This window comes from Hipposideros armiger, unplaced genomic scaffold (genome assembly GCF_001890085.2).
Source record: "Hipposideros armiger isolate ML-2016 unplaced genomic scaffold, ASM189008v1 scaffold_5, whole genome shotgun sequence".
NCBI lineage: Eukaryota > Metazoa > Chordata > Mammalia > Chiroptera > Hipposideridae > Hipposideros > Hipposideros armiger.
In genome coordinates this window covers 9,015,634-9,034,790 of record NW_017731355.1, presented here as the reverse complement: position 1 = coordinate 9,034,790, position 19,157 = coordinate 9,015,634, and the positions used below count along the sequence as shown (strand labels likewise).

At 39.5% G+C, this 19,157-nt stretch overlaps 1 protein-coding gene across 2 annotated transcripts in view; it reads left to right on the top strand.

Moving 5' to 3' along the window:
* The window catches only part of FRMD6 (FERM domain containing 6), a 38,077-nt gene extending 26,203 nt beyond the window's left edge, over positions 1 to 11,874 (top strand). For both annotated transcript variants that reach the window (XM_019645672.1, XM_019645664.1), the window contains exons 10-13: positions 2,690 to 3,025; positions 4,153 to 4,284; positions 6,805 to 6,896; positions 8,869 to 11,874. In XM_019645672.1, coding sequence (XP_019501217.1) covers positions 2,690 to 3,025; positions 4,153 to 4,284; positions 6,805 to 6,896; positions 8,869 to 9,153 — 845 coding nt within the window. In that variant the 3' untranslated portion in view covers positions 9,154 to 11,874. The remainder of the gene's footprint in view (positions 1 to 2,689; positions 3,026 to 4,152; positions 4,285 to 6,804; positions 6,897 to 8,868) is intronic.
* Positions 11,875 to 19,157: the final 7,283 nt, after the last annotated feature.

The following is a 19,157-nucleotide window of genomic DNA, read 5'->3' as shown; positions in this document are numbered from 1 at the left end:
TCTGAAGAAAGCCTGAAAATAAGGTTCTTTGGACGAACCTTGGCCTGAATTCAGTTGTCTCACCCGTACTTAAGGACTCCATCATTTTCTTAAGAAAGCCCTTTTCTCAACATTGGTTTAGCAAAAAAGTAGGACAAAAGAGGTCTGTATTTGTCTCAATTAAATTTATTTCAGAGTCACCTTGTCTGAAACAGTATTTTAGCATTTTGTTGTAGAAAATGAATTGACAAGAATTCTTTCTTCCATAGTATTTACAAGAGAAGAAATGCCTTTGTCATAAAAAAAAATTTTTTTTTTTTAAACCCACCTTTGTTCAGTAGCTGGAGCTTATTCTCAGGCCATGTGTCCAGAGGTCACATTGACTGCATTATATTCCAAAATAATGAAAAACTTTGTGGTCCCTGGGCTTTTACCACAGAGGGAATAAAAACACCGACATGTTGACCATCTGTGCTGTGGATGTTGGTGATTACCAGGGGAATGAGAGATTCCTTTTGCATGTCTTAGAATAAATGTCTGAATTATTTCAGCATGTCCCTCAGTTTGTCACTGAGTGGTGGGAAGCTTCCTAAGTGTTTGCAGAGGGTCTAAGCAATAATGTAGCACTTTAATGGAACAGAAGCCAGTCTCGTGGAGTACCAAGGCTGCACTGGCACTTTAACAGGAAGCGGATTTACACTGGGCTCCTAGGAGGAGGAGAGCAGGCTGCCAAGTGCTTAGCTTCCCGTGAGTATACTAGTGAGTGTGGATTGGCTCTAAACCTGATTATCAGGAAGTTGCCAGCAAAAGGACTATTTGTGAAGCAGTAGAAAAGCTTTTAAATTGCTAGATCCACAATTCCCAATTGTCTTAGAGCTCTAACACCCTATAGAAGTCCTCTCTCTCTCTCTTTCTCTCTCTCTCTCTCTCTCTCACTGTCTCGCGCTCTCTCTCTCTCTCTCTCTCTCTCTTTAATTTTTTTTGTCTTCACTTGCCAGCCTTCCAAGGGCCACATGGCTGTTATTTTGAAACTACAATGAATAGAAATTGTATGAGAATTTTGCAAATGCCTTTAGCTCTCCATCTTTCATCTCAATTCCTGTTGCCTTCAGAAAATAGGAGTCCTTAGAACCCAGTCTAGTCCTCAGAAATGGTTTGGATGCACTTTTATCTCAGTGATGTGTGGGGGGGCTGTGATGTCCAGTTCCAGTCTGCTTTCTGTGCGGCTACACACACTCACTCACCTTTGTCTTTCAGCCCAGTTCCTCAAAATTGGCATGAATGGGCTGGAGCCCAGAAATGTACACATAGCCCTCTCTAAGCATTTTTTTTTTCATTTTGCATCCTGGAACGTGTTGCCTTTTTCTCTTTGTGCTGATGCTCAGTCCCTCTCTGGGGAGCCTGTGGTGACTGTACTTTAGAGCTGGATTCCAACAGCAGGAGTGCAAGTGTTTTCACTTAACCAAGAAACAAGATGTTAAGTCCATTATCACCCCCCTGAGAACCCAATTAGTCTACCAGTTAGCAGTTTCTGAAATCATATCAACTTAACATTCCCCAAATGCACGCTCCATGTTTAGTATTGTTCTAATGTGTTATTTTCTCATCAGTATTAAAACTACAGTAATACCTTGGTTTGTGAGCATAATTCGTTCTGGAAACAAACTACCTGTATTGTAAGACATCGCTCGTTTACCATATTAAAAAGTATTAGAAATATTTGCTTGTCTTGTGGAACACTCGCAAACCACGTTACTTGCAATCCAAGGTTTTACTGTACAAAGAAGCTAAACTATTTTTTTAACCTGAAACACAAAAATAATGTTTTTGTGTCAGTCATATACCTGCACCTCAGTTGTACTTTGTGCCTTAATGTAATGATTAGTTTAGCATTTGATAGGACTTTCCAATCTTGTGTCTTTGTATTATAGAACAGCATGACATGTTAAAGAATGGTTTTACCAATGCGAGCCACATGAAAAATCAACAATGATTACTGTTTTCTAATTAGATGATAAAGCCTTACTAATTCAGCCTAAATGGAGAAAAGCCATCTTTATTAATGTAAAACTAAATTGTAGAATTCTTTGAAAGAAATTTTCAGGAGAATAATTTTACTTGAAATTGTATTGGACAGTTAGAGCTAAGCTAACGATGAATCGAACTGAACAAATGAAGAAATGAAATGAATGGCAGTTAGCATAACTATGTTTATTAAATAGCCTCCTATAGCAGTGCTTTGAAGTTATCTGTGGGGAAGGACCAGCTTTTTAAAATTTCTAATCCACTGTGGACTGACACTTTTGTAAATTACAAAATCACATCAGTGGCTGTCATGACGACGTCAGATTGCTCTAAAACTTTCCAAATGTGTATTCTCAGTCACTGAACTTACTTCACTGTGGACCAACAACAGTTTGCCGACAAGTGGTCTTGCCGACTTGTGCTTTGAATAATACTCTTCTGTCGTGTTTGAAGCTGTAAAACTTTTTGAGTAGTTTAAATACTCCCCTCAAATCTGTTGTACTGAGTCTTACGCATGTTGTGGTTTTCTGAAGTGGAGGTCCCGCCAGTTATGACCACTTTCCAGTCACTAGATTCGGAGTGTGACATTGTACTTGTTCTCGGCCTAATGACCCATGTAAGCTCACCAAGCGCTCTCCTCTGTCTTGGTTGACTATAATGACAAGCTGTGCTCCTCTCCACACAGAGAAGAAGCAATATCGGGAATCTTACATCAGCGACAACCTGGACCTTGACATGGACCAGCTGGAAAAGCGGTCCCGGGCCAGCGGCAGCAGCGCGGGCAGCATGAAGCACAAGCGCCTGTCTCGTCACTCCACCGCCAGCCACAGCAGCTCCCACACCTCGGGCATCGAGGCAGACACCAAGCCCCGGGACACGGGGCCGGAGGACAGCTACTCTGGCAGCGCCATCCACCGCAAGCTGAAGACCTGCAGCTCGATGACCAGCCATGGCAGCTCCCACACCTCAGGGGTGGAGAGCGGTGGCAAGGACCGGCTGGAGGAGGACTCGCAGGATGATGGTAGCCTTTCCCCAGGCCCTCCAAGCTAACAGTGCTGACTTGCCCTCACCTGGCTTCTTTTTCTCTCCTGGCCCCTCCCTCTCATTCGTCCCCCTGCCACCCCACCAAGTATCGGTTCTATAGAATTGATGTTTGGAGAGCAGCTAAGAGGCAGTAATAGAGAACAGGAGGTGTCTTGTCATCCTCCTCGGTGACTTGGCTGAGTTGTTTGTGTTTGTGAACCAAACATCACTGTACTCACGCTTCTTTGCCACCACCGAATGGGATGGTTGTGGATTCTAAGTGTTAGTGGTTTATATGAAGTAGCGTAGAAGTTAGTCCTGCAGCCCTTGTGTCTCTGATTTCCAGATGAAATAGGCATCGGTTAGGACAACAGGCTGGATGCAGTGATAGTGACAGAAATGTCTTGAACGTCTACACAAAAAAAGATTTGAGCCCAGGCCATTTGTTTAATTAGTAAGTATTTCTTAAATACCTCCCATGTCACCAGAACTCTAGGGAGTATAAAAGGAATTTTGCAGCTGCTGCTTAACTCTGTGTGAAGGAAATGAGACAAGCTCTACAGCCTGTGTCAGCTCAACGTGCCGTTTGTGTGCGTCTTCTTTATTATTTTTCTGTCTCAAATAATTGCTGTAGCATTCAGCTTTGGAGCAAAGATACCGAGTCCATTAAGGAAAACTGCAAAACGGATGTTTAGTTACTATGGAAGTCATGTGGAGCGCAAATGGAGCCACTACGTGTCCTGAGAGTAGGCCGCTCTGGGAAATGGGGAGCTTCATGAACTATTCGTTCTGACTGTGTCAACAGTGTGTTTGCTGTTAGGCAAACGGCCATCAGCCTCAGTTTGCTCTTTGTCATCGCAGCATGGCACTGCAGCTTTTCTTCTAAAGAATAATGAACAGTCAAATTGTGGCATTAGAAGACAGGTAGATGACATCAGTCCTGTGGAAAAGAGAACAAGTAGCGTCTAGTTGAGAATCGTCCCTCGAGTTTCCTACTGAAGAGTCTCCTTAACAAGTGTATTTTATCATATGAATAATTACATAGCCTCCCTCCAAGTGTGGCTTTGAATGATGGTGGCCATGTTTCTTTATGTCATTAAGTGTCTTTTCCTTTTTCTGTCTCAGAAATAGAGATGTTGGTTGATGACCCCAGGGACCTGGAGCAGATGAATGAAGAGTCCCTGGAAGTCAGCCCAGACATGTGCATCTATATCACGGAGGACATGCTCCTGTCGCGGAAGCTGAACGGCCACTCTGGTGAGCCCCTGCAGGACATTCTCCTTAGCTAGTTGATTGTCCTGGACTGGGAAGCGGGGGGCTCGGAAAACAGAAGCATGGGGTCAGAGACAGGACTGGAATTAGAGCCTTTCCAAGTCAGTATTATAAACTGCGGGACCAAGGGTCTTCCGTGGGGGACGGGGAACAGGATGGAGGAGGGGCGCCAGGATCAGCTAGTGGCATCTTCCACCCCTTGCTCTGGACAAAGCTGTAAAGCAGGATTCTCTCTGTCGCTCTCCCTCTCCCTCTCCATCTTTCCCTCCCTCCCTCGTTATTTTAAATGATAATCAGAGAATTATATAATACAGCTAAAAGGCGCCTCACAGACCCTTTAGAGTATCCTCCTTTCTACAGATGAGAAAACCTATAGATTAGAGAAGACAAACGCTACCTGGCTAAAGATAGAAGTCAGGTCTCCAGGTTTGTGTTCCCCGTACTATAATATGCGAGGTACAGGAATCTGGGGGAAAAAGTGTCAAAAAAGGTTGACATAAAAAGACACTTGTAAATTCCATGTTTGATGAATTCTTCCAGAAAACATGCATTCACCATAACCCAATTATAGGGTTATATAATGTATGTAATATATATATTTCTATCAAATGAAAGATGTTATCTTTAAAAAAAATAGCAGCAGTATGGGTTTTGTCTTTAAACCTCAGTTCCTTCTAACCGCTTTGGTTAACATGTCATGAATTAGTCTCTGTTCTTTAGAGAAATATGCCTTAGGAACCAGCACTGTCAGAACTGCCTGGGTGCTGGTTGTTATGCCCCTTATAGCCCAGACCGAGGGAAAGACCCTATTAGGACTGGAGGGACCTGCCATTGCCCTGTCAAGACCCACAGTCCCTGATACGGGGTGAGCCTCTCCTGTGTGCTGGGGCGAGGAATCAGAGGTGAACGCAGCCAGCACACAGTCCCCGTCATCCTGGCCCTGACGCCGCCACAGCACAAGCAGCCTTTTATTGCAGAATTCCAGTTGCTAACCTAGCAGAACCATGGCGGTCACCTGCCCTGCCAGGAATGGACCTGCCAGTGGTTGCATAGACTCCCTCTGCCCGCCCAACAAAGACTCACCAGGCTGGCTGCTCTAGTCATGCTTAGAGTTCTTATATCCAGCTTTCCCCCTTTCTTGCCCATTTGTTTTATTGCAATGAGCATTGGATTTTTTCTTACAAATACATTTCAGTATATATTAAATATAAATTCACAATTATATGTACATTATAGGTACACAGATAGCATGCGCTCGCTCGTGTGTGTGTGTGTGTGTGTGTGTGTGAAGAAAATGGTCTAAAACGATGAATGTCCACGCAAGTGCCTGTGGGACGGGGCGATGGGGGCAGCAGGTAACACAGAGATAGTTAACATGAGTCCTCTGTCAGTTACTAACAGTGGCTGAATAAAGATCACATTAGTCAAGGTTCTTTCTTTATAAGGCAGGAAGGCACCTAAGTCATTTGGCCTTAAGGATGTGGGACTTGACCTATTCACTTGCTTCATCAATTTGCAAGAAAAGTGTCAGTGACCTTCCCTTTCACCTCCAGTTCTTGTTGGTAATTTTACCTTCTGAAAGATTTCTGGGGGTGCTTCACTCGCGTGCCACAGACTCATAAGGAAGTGTCAGCCTGGATTCCTCTTTCCAAAATGCGAGCAGGCTGCTCCTGAGACCTGGGGCGGTTAGGGGCCCTGTGGATCTTAGCGATGCAGAGCTGAATTTTCACGGTGGCCTCTCATTTTGGTCTCTTACCCGTGGGATCAGCTGCAGGGGGTGTGTCACAGTGTCCCTGTCAGCACGAAGAGTTTCTTTGAACTGAGGGGGTTTCATATGCAGGCCTGGCGCCTTGTGCTTTTCGCACATTTGCTCTTTAATCATAAAACTCTCGGTTGGTGCCATTATCAGCCCCCTTTTATAAAAGGAGGAGGCTGAGACACAGGGTGGCCGAGTAACTGGCCAGGGCACACAGCTAATTGCTGGTCTGGGCCAGGTTCCAGCCCCTATCCGTGTGACTCCAGAGGCCAGAGCCCTCACACTCACCCACTGAATGTCCAGGTGGAACCAAACCTAGCAGGCAGCATCACTGTACAGGCGGCGTTCAATTCAAAGTTAGTGTTATGTGGAGAGTGGGAAAACTTTAGGAGATATAGTGAGGAGACTGCTTTATACCTGCGATCTTGGTTTTTATTACTAACTTCATCATAAATAGCTTTTAGAAGTTTATTTTAGAAAACTCAGGCTCTAAACTCCTTCTATACTCAAACCCCACATTTATCTCACACACACCCCTCCCCTATCCCCCCCCCCCATTTACTGTAAGACACAAGACAAAATGTGTTCCATCCTGGTTGTCTATCACCAAAAAGTTACAGTGAGATTTTTCAATAATGGTTAATATTTGATCCTTCATTCTTGGTGGTAGTAGTATATGTCAGATATGTGGCAAGACGTATGAATAATTTGAAGTCTTAATTTTTTTTTTCCCCTGTGTTTTACTTTAGGGTTGATTGTAAAAGAAATCGGTTCTTCCACCTCCAGCTCTTCAGAAACAGTTGTCAAACTTCGTGGCCAGAGTACCGATTCTCTCCCACAGGTATGGAAGGAATTGAAAATTTAAATAGGAACTTGACATTTATATTTATATAAACAAGTGAAAATTAAAAATCATAAGAAAATGATTCTTACCAGATACATACATACATTCTAGTTTTATTCTGAATGTGTTTCCATTTTGTTTGCTAATTCCATTTTGAGTTGATTTTATTTTTAGATAAATTATGTACTTTGTTTCACTGTTTATGTGGGTGGGAAGCCTCTAGCCTTTAAGCTTTGCGCGTGTGTGTGTTGATTGACCTCCGCAATTTGTCAGGTGTGTTGTTTGCAGAAATGTTTTCACACTCTGATTATTCTATTCAGAGTGAATTTTCAAAGTACGCTAAGTAAGAGTATTTGATAACCTGTATTCACAGGTTAGACTGTTAACATGTCAAAAGATATAGATAAATTGAAATACTCTAATACTCATTGGTGCAGCATTTGTATATAATGGACAACTTTATTCACCTCTATTTTCTGAGTTTTCTCCATCTTTCCTTATATGCCTCTCTTTCTTGGATTGTCTCTACCTTTTTCTTTTTCCTTCTATGGGTTTCTGTCTTTGATTTCTTTCTCTTGCATTCTAGCAGTCTTTGCCTCCTACATTTTTCTCTTTCTTCCTTTTTTCCCCAATTGTCCATTCTCTTATGTCCATTTAAGTAGCCACAATGTAAAATGATATTTTAGTAAATATTTTTCTGAAAACTCCACTGAGTAATTTTTAAAGCAGTAGGTATAATATGATTAGGTGGACGAGCTCCAGGGTCAAAGCCTGGGTTTGCACCCCTGCTCCCCCAAGTGTTCGCTCTTATTGTACATGAATGTTTGTGGGGCACAGCCGAGTATCAGAGTCCACACCTACAAAGCGGGGAGGGCATTCTGTGCCTGCCTTGAGGATTTTGGTGATGATCTGTTGAATTCTCTGTGTCACGTCTCATTGGCACCTAGGAAGACTACCTCAGTACAAGGGATCATCAACTTCAGGGAGTGCTCAGGTGTGACACTTCCTGATATCATTTGTTGCATTCAGACACTCGTCTCTCCTCCTGGTACTTTTGCCTTCAGCAAAAGTGGCATCTTATTCTAACAAGGTTGGCCTTTGTGGTGTTCAGCAGCAAAAGTTAGAGATATAATGCCTCGTTTCCTTAAATAACCCACTTAGTATCTTCATTCATGTAATTATCTGAGCCATTTTTAACCTATTTATATTTTCAGCCAGTACCACCTCTTGGGATAATGAGTTCCAAAAGTCTGCTGCCTGCTGTGTGAACCATTTGGCAGAACATGGCCTCTTGCAGTGTTTAAGAGCTGCCTCGCAACCCGGGCGCTTGCCTCCCAACCTTTTCTGCACCAAGAACACTTCATATTATTTTTCCACCCAAGAATTCTGGCTTTTAAAAAAATGGTTCTTCCAACTGTGTTTCTTGAGTAATAATTAGTTTGTTTTCCCATTTCTTATTAAAATAAACACAGAGCTCAGCATGAGAGTGTTGCCACCTTGAAATGCCATATCCTAGTGAAAAATGAAGAAATGGTGTCTTCACCTATGCAGCCTTATGTTCTGATAATTGATTGATTCCTGAGATGCGGGAGATAGATTCCTGTTGCGTTTGATTTCTCTGTGTCTTGGATTATTCATCTGTAAAATGGGGAGAGTGATAGCACCCGCCTCAGGGCCAACAGGAAAATTAAATGAGTCAATAATACATGTATGGTGTTTAGATCAGGGCCTAGCACATAATAAAGGCTCAGTAAATGTTAGCTGCTATTACTGGTGGTGGTGGTGCTGATATTTTTCCCCACCAGGGCCTCAGAGGCCCAGAGACGTGAGATTGGAAACCACTTTCTAACATACATATAGAGAGATTTCTTAACCTTTTATGAGTCTGCAGCCTCTCTGTCTACAGGGCAAATGTTGCTAACCTTTCACTTTACTCTTGAAGTTGTTTCAGCCTTCCGTTGTTTTACAGACCATATGTCGAAAACCAAAGACCTCCACGGATCGACATAGCTTGAGCCTTGACGACATCAGACTTTACCAGAAAGACTTCTTGCGCATTGCAGGTCTGTGTCAAGACACTGCTCAGAGTTACACTTTTGGATGTGGCCATGAACTGGATGAAGAAGGCCTCTACTGCAACAGCTGCTTGGCTCAGCAGTGTGTCAACATTCAAGATGCTTTTCCTGTCAAAAGAACCAGCAAATACTTTTCTCTGGATCTCACTCATGATGAAGTTCCAGAGTTTGTTGTATAAAGTACGTCCTCGTGCAGCTATATCCGGCAGCCTGCTGTTTGCTAGAGGCTGTGAAAGCCATGGGTTCTTTCTTTACGTGTTTTTGTGCCATATTTTCTTTACCCCAAATGCAGCTCTTTCTTGATGATATTTGTGATGGAAATAAAAGCCTTGGAACAATTGCACTTTAAGTATTGCGCAGAATTAAGAGAATGTACAGCAAGACAAGTGCCCGGAAGTTCACGATCCTTTGGAAAGGAAATGTGCTTTACTGGTTACCAAGCCTTCAGGATATTGAACGGTGGTGTTTTTTGTTCATTGTTCTTTTGTTTTTTTAATTCAATTACCCATAACATCACTTTTTTTTAATCATGTGAATAATGTTGTTAGGTCTGTTTGTTTGCTTGTAAATTTTTGTATCACTCCCTCCTGAAATGCTCCTGTTTTGAGGGAGGAGAGAGAAGAGTCCCTTCTTATTTTAATGGACAGACCATTGCCTAGTACACAGCCATCGCCGCCTCACAGGGGCTGTCCCAAAAAGAACACTAACGAAGCAGTCAAAATCATGTGGTTCTAGCAAGCCAAAGATACGTACGTAACAGGAGTGCAGCCCAGGGTCAAGAAGATGTGAATTAAGCAATAACCGGAAGACTGTGCATGCTGTGATGTCGTGTGACTCCCTCACGCCCAGTCAGTGCCATGTCCTCCTCCTCTGCTCCTCTTCCAGAAAGCTCTAGGACTCAGTCAAGCTCCTCATTCAAGTAACGGATCAATTGTGTTCATATCATAATGCATTTTGTGGAGTTTCCAACCCTGTTTTCTGTTAAAATTATGGAAATATCTTAGAAAATGTTTGCGCTTGGTGTCTTTTTTGTTTTTTAACCAAGAACAAATTACAGTAATACTAGTTTCTGCTTAACCAAAAATACCCTGATTATACATATATGTTATTATACATATATAAATACATGAGATTGTGCGTGTTTATATGTGTTTAAAGCTTACTACTTCATTTTCACTTCCATGACTATCTTGTATACGTGGTCTTTCTTTTTTTAATATGGTGGATGCATCATTGAATGAATGATACCTACAGACAATCAGTTGACATACATATAGTTAAACATGACTATTTTTTTCCTGTGTCTTTTGCCATTATTCTCAACCCAGGGTGCATAGTAGAATTATTTGGGGAGCTTTAAAAAAAATACATAACAATGTCTGGGTCCAACCTCCGATGAATTAAATCAGTCTCTTGTGGTAAGACCCGAGTGGAATTGCCTTTTCTTTTAAAGTTCTCCAAATGGAGCTAATATGCAGCAGAGTTGAAAACCACTGATCTAGAGGGTGTCTTTGTATTAATTTTGAAATAAAAGCATCCAGAAAATGTTAGTGTTTGAGAAGAGGCCATTTTTAAGACAGTTACTGCCACTGCTGTTAGGCTATATAATGAAACCAAGTCAGGAGAATGAACTTACTAACCTTTAGATGTCAATACAATGTGGCTCGCACTTCAGGAGAGTACTTTAGCACAATGTCTTTCTATGAAAAGTTTTTAATGATTTCATATTTAAAACATTTGTTTACCATATTTTGATATACCATTTTTTCTATATACCAGGTTTTATTAAAAAAACTATATTATTTTCTAAAGAAACTCATATTTTTATACAAAATTAAGTTTTCAGGTAACAAAGAAATAGATTTAGGGTACAGAACATGCAGTGTTACCCACAGATGGGAGTCAGTATTATAAACACATGGAGAACGTGAGCAAACTCCACCTGTGCAGCCCCTTGCATGTCCCCACAGGGATGTGACAGGGTAGTGTGTGCACAATAAGCCTGGTCCAATCAGTTTAACTTGACACTTTAAATGGAACACACTTCTATAGTGTTCTATAGTCATGAAATTATTTTACTTTTATCAAATGTTTTTAAAAAACCAAAGTTTCAGATATCAGAATGTATAACAGTGTCTCAGTCTCTGTATAAAAAGGATAAAGTATGAAAGGATCATCTAATGACTGTTTTACTTATAAGTCATTAAATAATCCACCATTTCTTATAGATGCTCAAGAGACAAATCCTGGTGACATTTGATTCTAAAGAGCCCAGGTTATAATGTGGTGCATTTCTTTAGCTGTTAGTGTTTCTTGCAGTCATCAAGAAAAAAACCTATTTCATTAATGAGATAGTGCTTTATACTTTATTTTCTCTCTCCTTCAACCAGAATCAAGTCTTCAGGTTTTTCCAGCACTGTTGGTGGTTTTGCACACCGTCTTTCTAATTGGATTTTGAATAGTTTTGTGGGTTTTCAAAAATGAAACATGCTAAGATGCTAAGGACATTCTTGCTTTCTGATCCACTGTTTGCAGCAGAATTATATATATGTATATGAAAATCCATTTTGAATACCTACATTTTTGTATTTGGAAATTGTTTTAAAAAATAAAAAATAAGGAAAAGAAAAGTATAAAGCTGTTATTTATTCTGCATTTGTTAATATCCATTGCTAGTTAGTATACCAATTTGGTATATATTGCCTCTACACATCTACATTTGTATTTGCAACAGTGAGCTTTATATCTACAGAAACTTGTCAATAATCCTTTCTGTGAAAGGATCATCATATCAGGATGATACCAAAAGTGTGTTTAAAAAAAACTGCATTATTTTGTAATTATTCTTGTAGGCATTTCATGGTAAGATTAACAGTCAATAAAGTTAGTTTTTATTTGTCTTTGAAGTGCATTTTTTTTGTTATTATAGTTCTCAATTAAGCAAGAAGCATTAAAGAGTGAATGTTTTCTTTGTATTCTTCTTTCCTACAATAGAGCACATTAAAGGACAACCTAGAGTTCCAGTGTAATAGAATTCTGAGCAAAACAGCCCATAATGATGATAGCAGTAGCTGATGCTGGGCCCAGCCATGTCCCAGACCCTTCTCTACATGTGTTAGAAGTTCATTTGTTAACTTGTTTAAGCCTCGTATTCCCAGAGTCAGGTACTATTATTATTCTTAGAGATGAAGGAAACAAGGCTCAACAGGCCAAATCTGAGAGGTTGTGGCAGTCAGCCACTATTCAGTCCCAAATTGTGAGGCTCAAAGGACTCTATTTCAAATATAATATTTTTTAAATTCAAATAACTACTTTAACCTTTGCCCTTAATCATCACTGGAGCATTGGTTTAAAAAAAAAAAGAGTGGTTGCATTTAAAAGCATACATTTACAAGACTGAATGTGAGGACATGGCATAAAGGGACAAAGCCCAGAGCTTAGAGGCTATAGACAAGATTCTGAAATGCCCCTGTTCTCCTTCTAAAAGAAAATCCATTACCTGTATCCCTTGGCTATAACAGGTGGGAATAATAATCCAAAGGACAACTGGGGGTTAAATAAGGTGATAGGTATAATATGCTCTGGATGACTAAGGTAGGAGAGAGAAAGGTTTTCAAATCTAACAAACAATTAACTTTTATAGAACTGAGCCATTTGGTCAATTGAAAGCAAAACCCAAAACAAAAGCTTTCTAGTGGGTGTTACCCGTGAATCTTGCAGAGTATCTGGTAAATTATAAGTAAATTGGAGGCAAGCAAAGAAAATACCTGTTTATCTTACTATGTATCTGATATTACAGCATGTCTCCTCAGAACCCTTCAAGGAGTTGTCACCTTCATTTTATAGCTGAGGAAACAGTTAAACTTGCCCAACGTCCTACAGCTAGTAATTGAAAGACCCGAGTTTTAAACCCAAATCCACCTCCAAAAGCTTTGCTTTTTCTATTACATATAGCTTGTTATTCACTACCCTTAGGGGAATCTCAGCATTTAACAGGGAAGACAGACTTCAAATTTTGATACTGTGATAAATGAAATTTATTTTTTCATGCATTGTATACTCGTTTTGAATACCCACTCTTTGCCAGATATACTCAAGGCTTATATAGGTATATTGCTTTGGCACAGGCCATGAAGACCTAAGGGATGGGAATGAGAGGTGGGAAGATCAGGGAAGGTTTTACTCAGAAGAAGAGCATGGAATGGGAACTTCTGGCAGGGTGGGGTGGGGTACAAGCTGTCCAGGCAAAGGCTTAGAAACCAGAGAGAAAAAAGATGAGCTTACTGCCTAGAGAGAGTTTCCAGGCCACAGTGAGGGAGGAGGAACCCAATCAGATCCCAGTGGTCTCCCTGAACTGTGAAGGCAGAGTGGAGAATTCAGGGAGGCCAATGTAACCAGGATTCACAGGGCAAGAACCAGAGAATAGAGAGCTGCATAGAGCAAGGGGGGAGGGGGAGAGGGGAGAGACAGTACACGGGAGATCTGCAGGAGGCTCTCTCAAGTCTTCAGCTGAGTACTGATCAGCATACATGTGTGAGTGTAAAAATATCTGAGATTGGAGAGGATACCACGAGAAAGAGGCAAAACAATCCCTGGAGCTCACATAGGGCCAGGAATAGTTTGTGTTTTCCCCATCTGGAGGGAAAAAAACCTTGCAATACCTGGGACATCTTGTAAAGTACCCAGAAGGGTGTTTTCCAAGACTAAAGATTGCTCTGGCCCTGCCTAACAAAGCTTAAAAGGCAAGTCTTTTTCAATATTGAAAGAGAAGTGCTGTCATCTTAGAATTCTATACCCAGCAAAAATCTCTTTCAAAAACAAAAACAAAAACTTTTTCAGGCCTGCAAAAGCTGAAAGAATTCAACACCAGCAGATCTGCACAAGAAATCTTAATAGAAGTCCTTCAGGCACAAAGAAAATACCAGATGAAAAACTTTATCTGCACAGAGAATGAAGAGCCCCAGAAATGATAAATATGTGGGTAAATATAAAAAATTTTTTTACATATTTTAAATCTATTTTAAAAAATGACCATTTAAAGCAAAAATAAAAACAATATATTATGGAATTTGTAACATATATAAAGAATAAAATGTATGACCACAATAGCAAAAAAACCAGGAAAGGGACATGAAAGTACTATACTATTGTAAGTTTCTTATACTGTATTTGAAGTGGTGTGATATTACTTGAAGGTGGATTATGATAGCTTAAAAACGTATACTATAAACTCTAACCACTAAAAATAAAGAGGAAGATAAAATAATAAAAATTACTAAACTAAGAGAAGGTAAAGAGGACAAAAAAATAAGAATAGGACAAGTAAAAAACAAATATTGGGTTGTCGGAAAAGTCATGGCGCATTTTTGCAATGAAAAACATAGAAAAAAATATGCCATGACTTTATCGACAACCAATAGAAAGTTGGTACATTTAAACCAACTATATCAATAATCAATTAAATGTAAAATGTACCCAAAGACATTTACAAGGAATAGCCAAGAACTTTTTGAAACATAAACCCATTGAGAACATATTCACTTTTCTAAATGCAAAACACACTAAAGAGTTCATGTTATTAATGATACTGACTCAAGGATTGGCAAATTTTTTTCTATAAAGGGCCAAATAGTAAATATTTGAGTCTTTGCAGACCATATGTTCTCTGTTACAACTACTCAACTCTGCCATTATAGTGTGAAAGCATCCATAGACAATATTGTAAACAAATGAGTATGGCTGTGTTTCAATAAAACTTTATTTACCAAACAGGCAGAAGGCTGGATTTAGCCCACAACCTGGGGTTTGCCAATTTCTGATTTAGAGCAACGTATCATGATAGACCAAAAGCAGACCAATATATAAAAGGGAACTTAGTAAATGAAATAGGTGGCATTTCAAATAGGGTAAAGGATGAATTATTCAGTACTTCGTGCCAGAAAAATTATCTGTTCTTTTGAAAAATAACATTAGATCTCAACTTTGTACCATTCACAAAAATAAGTTAAAGAGCTAAACATTAAAAAATTAAAACTATAAGCATATTAGAGGGTAATAGAGAAAAATATATTTATAAACTTGGGGTTGGGGAAGCTTTCCTAAAATAAACAGTACTCACAAGTCACAAAAAACAAAGTTGATAAATTTGAGTGCAAAAATTTTTAAAACAATTTAAAAATTTTAAGTGTCTTTGGGTAAATTGTACATTTAATTAATTATTGATATGTTTGGGTTTAAATGTAACTATTTTAAAAATGGCCTGAAAATAGATATTCCTAAAGATAGGTGAGAGACAGGGAGAAAATATCTGCAACTTTTATAACAAACAATTAACATCTATAGCATTTAAAGATATTCTACAAATCTATAAGAAAAATACAAACAACACAGTAGAAATATGGGGAAAATATGATTGGGAAATTCACAGAAGAAATTTTAAAAACAGCTAATAAATACATGAAAAGGTATTTAATCTCACCAATAACAGGGTAACCCAACATTAATATTTTTTACCTATTAGCAAATTAACCAATCAAATTGACAAAGTTAAGACAATTGATAATATCCAGTGTTGGTAAGAGTGTGAAGAAATATTCTATTCTTTCATAATTTTTTACAGGAGTATAAATTAGTACAGCATTTTGTAGGACTATTTTTAATAAAGACAACTTGCAACTCAGAAATTTATTTCTACATATTTATCCTACAGAAATAAAAACATAAAAATGACTTAACAGTATTAATTTGAAAAGAGAAACGTGTAATATGATCTGTGTCAAATAAATACTGGCACAATCTTATTGTGGTATAGTATGCAGCAGTTAAAAATAAATGGTTTAGAAGTACAGACATTAAAAGATCTTTAACATATGCTGTTAAGCATGAAAACATAGGCACAATGCAGTACACTAGTGTAGTATGAAAAAAGACAAGGCACGTAATCATCTGTATGTTTTTAAATGTAAGTAAGCGCATGAAAAATGACCTTGAAGAACATATAACAAACTAAGCTATGGGTAACTGAAAAGGGGAGTGACTAAAGATGCAAGGAAAGGAGACTTACCTTTTTTTTTGTTTGTTTTATCTCCATATTCTCAGAAGAAAAAAAGAAACAAGGCAGGGAGTAAAAATATTTTGGAGAAAAACAGCCTATTATTATTCTCAGAGAGATAGAAAATATTGCACTCAGAAAATTGGAGAACACTGCTATATGGATAGAGATATAGAGAATTATAAGAGTTCTTCAAAATATGATAGCCAAAATAAACATTTCAATGGAAGAGTTGAAAGATAAAGGAAACCTCTCAGAAAGCAGAATAAAAACATCCTATGGTAGATGTTAACATACATGCATATATACAAATAGCTTACATACATACATGAAATCTTACAAGGGGAAATCTTACAAGAAAAATTTTCAGAACCTAAAGACATATAAACTAAAAAAAGAAAAGAAAATGCAAGGAATGCATAGAAAATGAGTAATAAAGACCAAGCCAAGACATATCATCATGTGATTTTAAATAATAGGGATAAAGAAAATAACCCTGAAAGCTTCCATGTATTTGCCCCAATCCATGGTTGAGTATTTTTTTTGTTTTAAGACTTTTTTTTCGAGTAGTTTTTTGTTCACAGCAAATTGAGTGGAAAGTATAGAGATTTCCTTTGTATGGGGATTTCTTAGATACCCTTTGCCCCCACACAGCGTAAGTTTTTTTAAAAAAAAAAAAAAAGGAAGGAAGGGAAATGGGAAGGGAAGGAAAGGAGCAAGAAAGGAAAGAAGGAAGGAAGGGAGGGAGGGAGGGAGAGAAGGATGAGAAAGGAAAGAGAGAAAGTGAGAAAGAGAAACGGAGAGAGAAAAGAAACAAAGGAAAAGGAAGGAGAAAGAGAAAGAAAAGAGAAAAAGAAGAGGAAAGAAAGTCACATACAAAGAATGAGAACACAGAATGGAATCAATATTTTCAATAGTAACACAGAAACCTGGAAGACAGGAAACAATGCTTTAAGAATTCTGACGGAAGTGGTTTTCCACCTAGAATTGCATAATGAATTAAGTATTAAAGTACAATAAGACATTGAAGTTTTTTAAAGTTATGTCCCATATCTTCATACTCAGAAAGCTACTGAAGTATGTGCTCCCACAAAATGGGGGAGTAAATTAATTAAGAGGAAGATAGACATGAAACCCAGGAAACAGAAGCCCCAGTACAGAGGAGAAGCAAAGGGAAGACACAGGTTTAAAGCTGAGCAGCCGGTACAGATAGGAGCAGGGAACTGGAGGGTTCCAGGAGGGGTGTCTCCACGAGGGAAATAAAACTGATGCGTCACTCAATGATCAGAGTAGAGCAGAGTATCGAGAAGGGTTTTATAGTTCTGTGAAGAACATGGGAAATTTTGATGATATACCTATACATAGACAAACTGAGCAAACAGAGGAAATTATTAACTCTGAGAACAAACTATTGAAGAAAAACATATAATCATAGTATGCTACAATTGGCTCAACAATTGATACTAGCACAATCATAATGTAAACACTACTATAATACTGATTTAATAAAAAAATATGATATACATATTAGGAGGAGAGGAAAATTCTGGGTGGGGTGGTGAGAGGGTGAATGTTTAAAAGTGTTATCTTCTCAACTTCCATAATAGGAAGTTTTCAATTCCAAATTGAAAAAGTGTACAAATATTATAAGAATATTACTTAGAAATATGGAGGTAAATACTTATCTTTTAAAGCCACCTCAAGAGTTGAAAGTATTAGTATCTGGGAAAGGAAGAAAGAGGAAATTGCTTTTTTGTTGTTGTTAGAGGCTTTGTAGTATATTTGACTTTCAAATTGTGTCAATGTGATAATTAAAATTTTTTTAAATTTCTTTTTAAGATGATAAAAGTTATTTCAGTCACTAGCATAGAACCCTGGGTTCCCAGAGACCATAAAGAGAAAAGGACCAGCAATTGGAAGCAAGGTGTTATGAGTAGAAGGCTGTTAAATGTGTCTCGGATGAACAGAGTACATGGCGCCAAGCCCGGGAGCTGGAATGGAAGAGTGAAGCTGTTGTTCCTTTGGACGTGGTCTCTTCCTGACAACACACGCAGGCTGTTCTCGGAGGTGTTGAGATATTAATGAAAAGAGCTTTGGGGAGCCCCTTGGGACTTGTTTGTAGTGAAAGCGCCAGAAGCAGGCTGGATCTCCCTTCTTCCCTGCACACTGGGAAGCGTGGGGTGCATGCCCAGTGAAAGTGATCTGGCTCCTGTTTCCTTGGTGAGAACAACCAGCAGATGGGTGTCTGGTAACCCAAAGCCTTTATTGAACAGGCTCAAGTCTATTGCTCCACCTGGCGTGGGGCTGGGGCTGACTTAGGTTTCAGCCACAGCCCCTAGGGGCTAATGACAAAATGTGGAGCAGAAGACTGAACCTGAGGCCTGGTACTGGAGGGCGGGGGTGGAGACACAGAGGTTGTCAGGATGGGTGGAGAGCTAAGTAGGAGATCGTCGATCCATCTATCCCTAGTGCAAGGGTTCAAAAACCCAAATGATTCTCAGAAGCTCCAAAGAAGCTTTTTGAAAAGAGCTTTATGTCCCGGCCTCTCACCCCACTTGCTGATCAGAACCTCTAGGGGTCAGGCCCAGGATTCCGATGCACCCATTCATCCCTCTAACCGCTCCCGGGCACCAGGGTCAGACCACTCCTGCCTGTGGCCCCAAGGCAGCCCTCTCCCTATGTCAGCTGTTTCTCTTCTTCCTTGTTTATGAGTAATTCAGATGCAGAGGGAACTTTCTGAAACGCAGAGGTCAAAATCTGCTTTTTACCAGGGGTTTGACAGCATCTCTTAGTTGTGAATTTGTGCTATAGGAGAAGCAGGTGCTTCCTGGGAGGGGTTGGAGCAAAGCTCTCCTGTAGATGGTGGCCATTTTTTTTTTTTTTTTNAGTTGTGAATTTGTGCTATAGGAGAAGCAGGTGCTTCCTGGGAGGGGTTGGAGCAAAGCTCCTACCAATTTGTACTTTTTTTTTTTTTTTAGCTGAGCCATCCTGCTACCTGATGGCAGCTCAGCGGCTGTTCAGCTCAGGCCGGGACTCGAATCTCTGTTGCTCAGAGCTCAAACTCTTGAGCAAGCTCTTAACCAACTGAGCCAACTCGGCCAGCACTGAGATGGTGGCCATTTTTATTCCCAT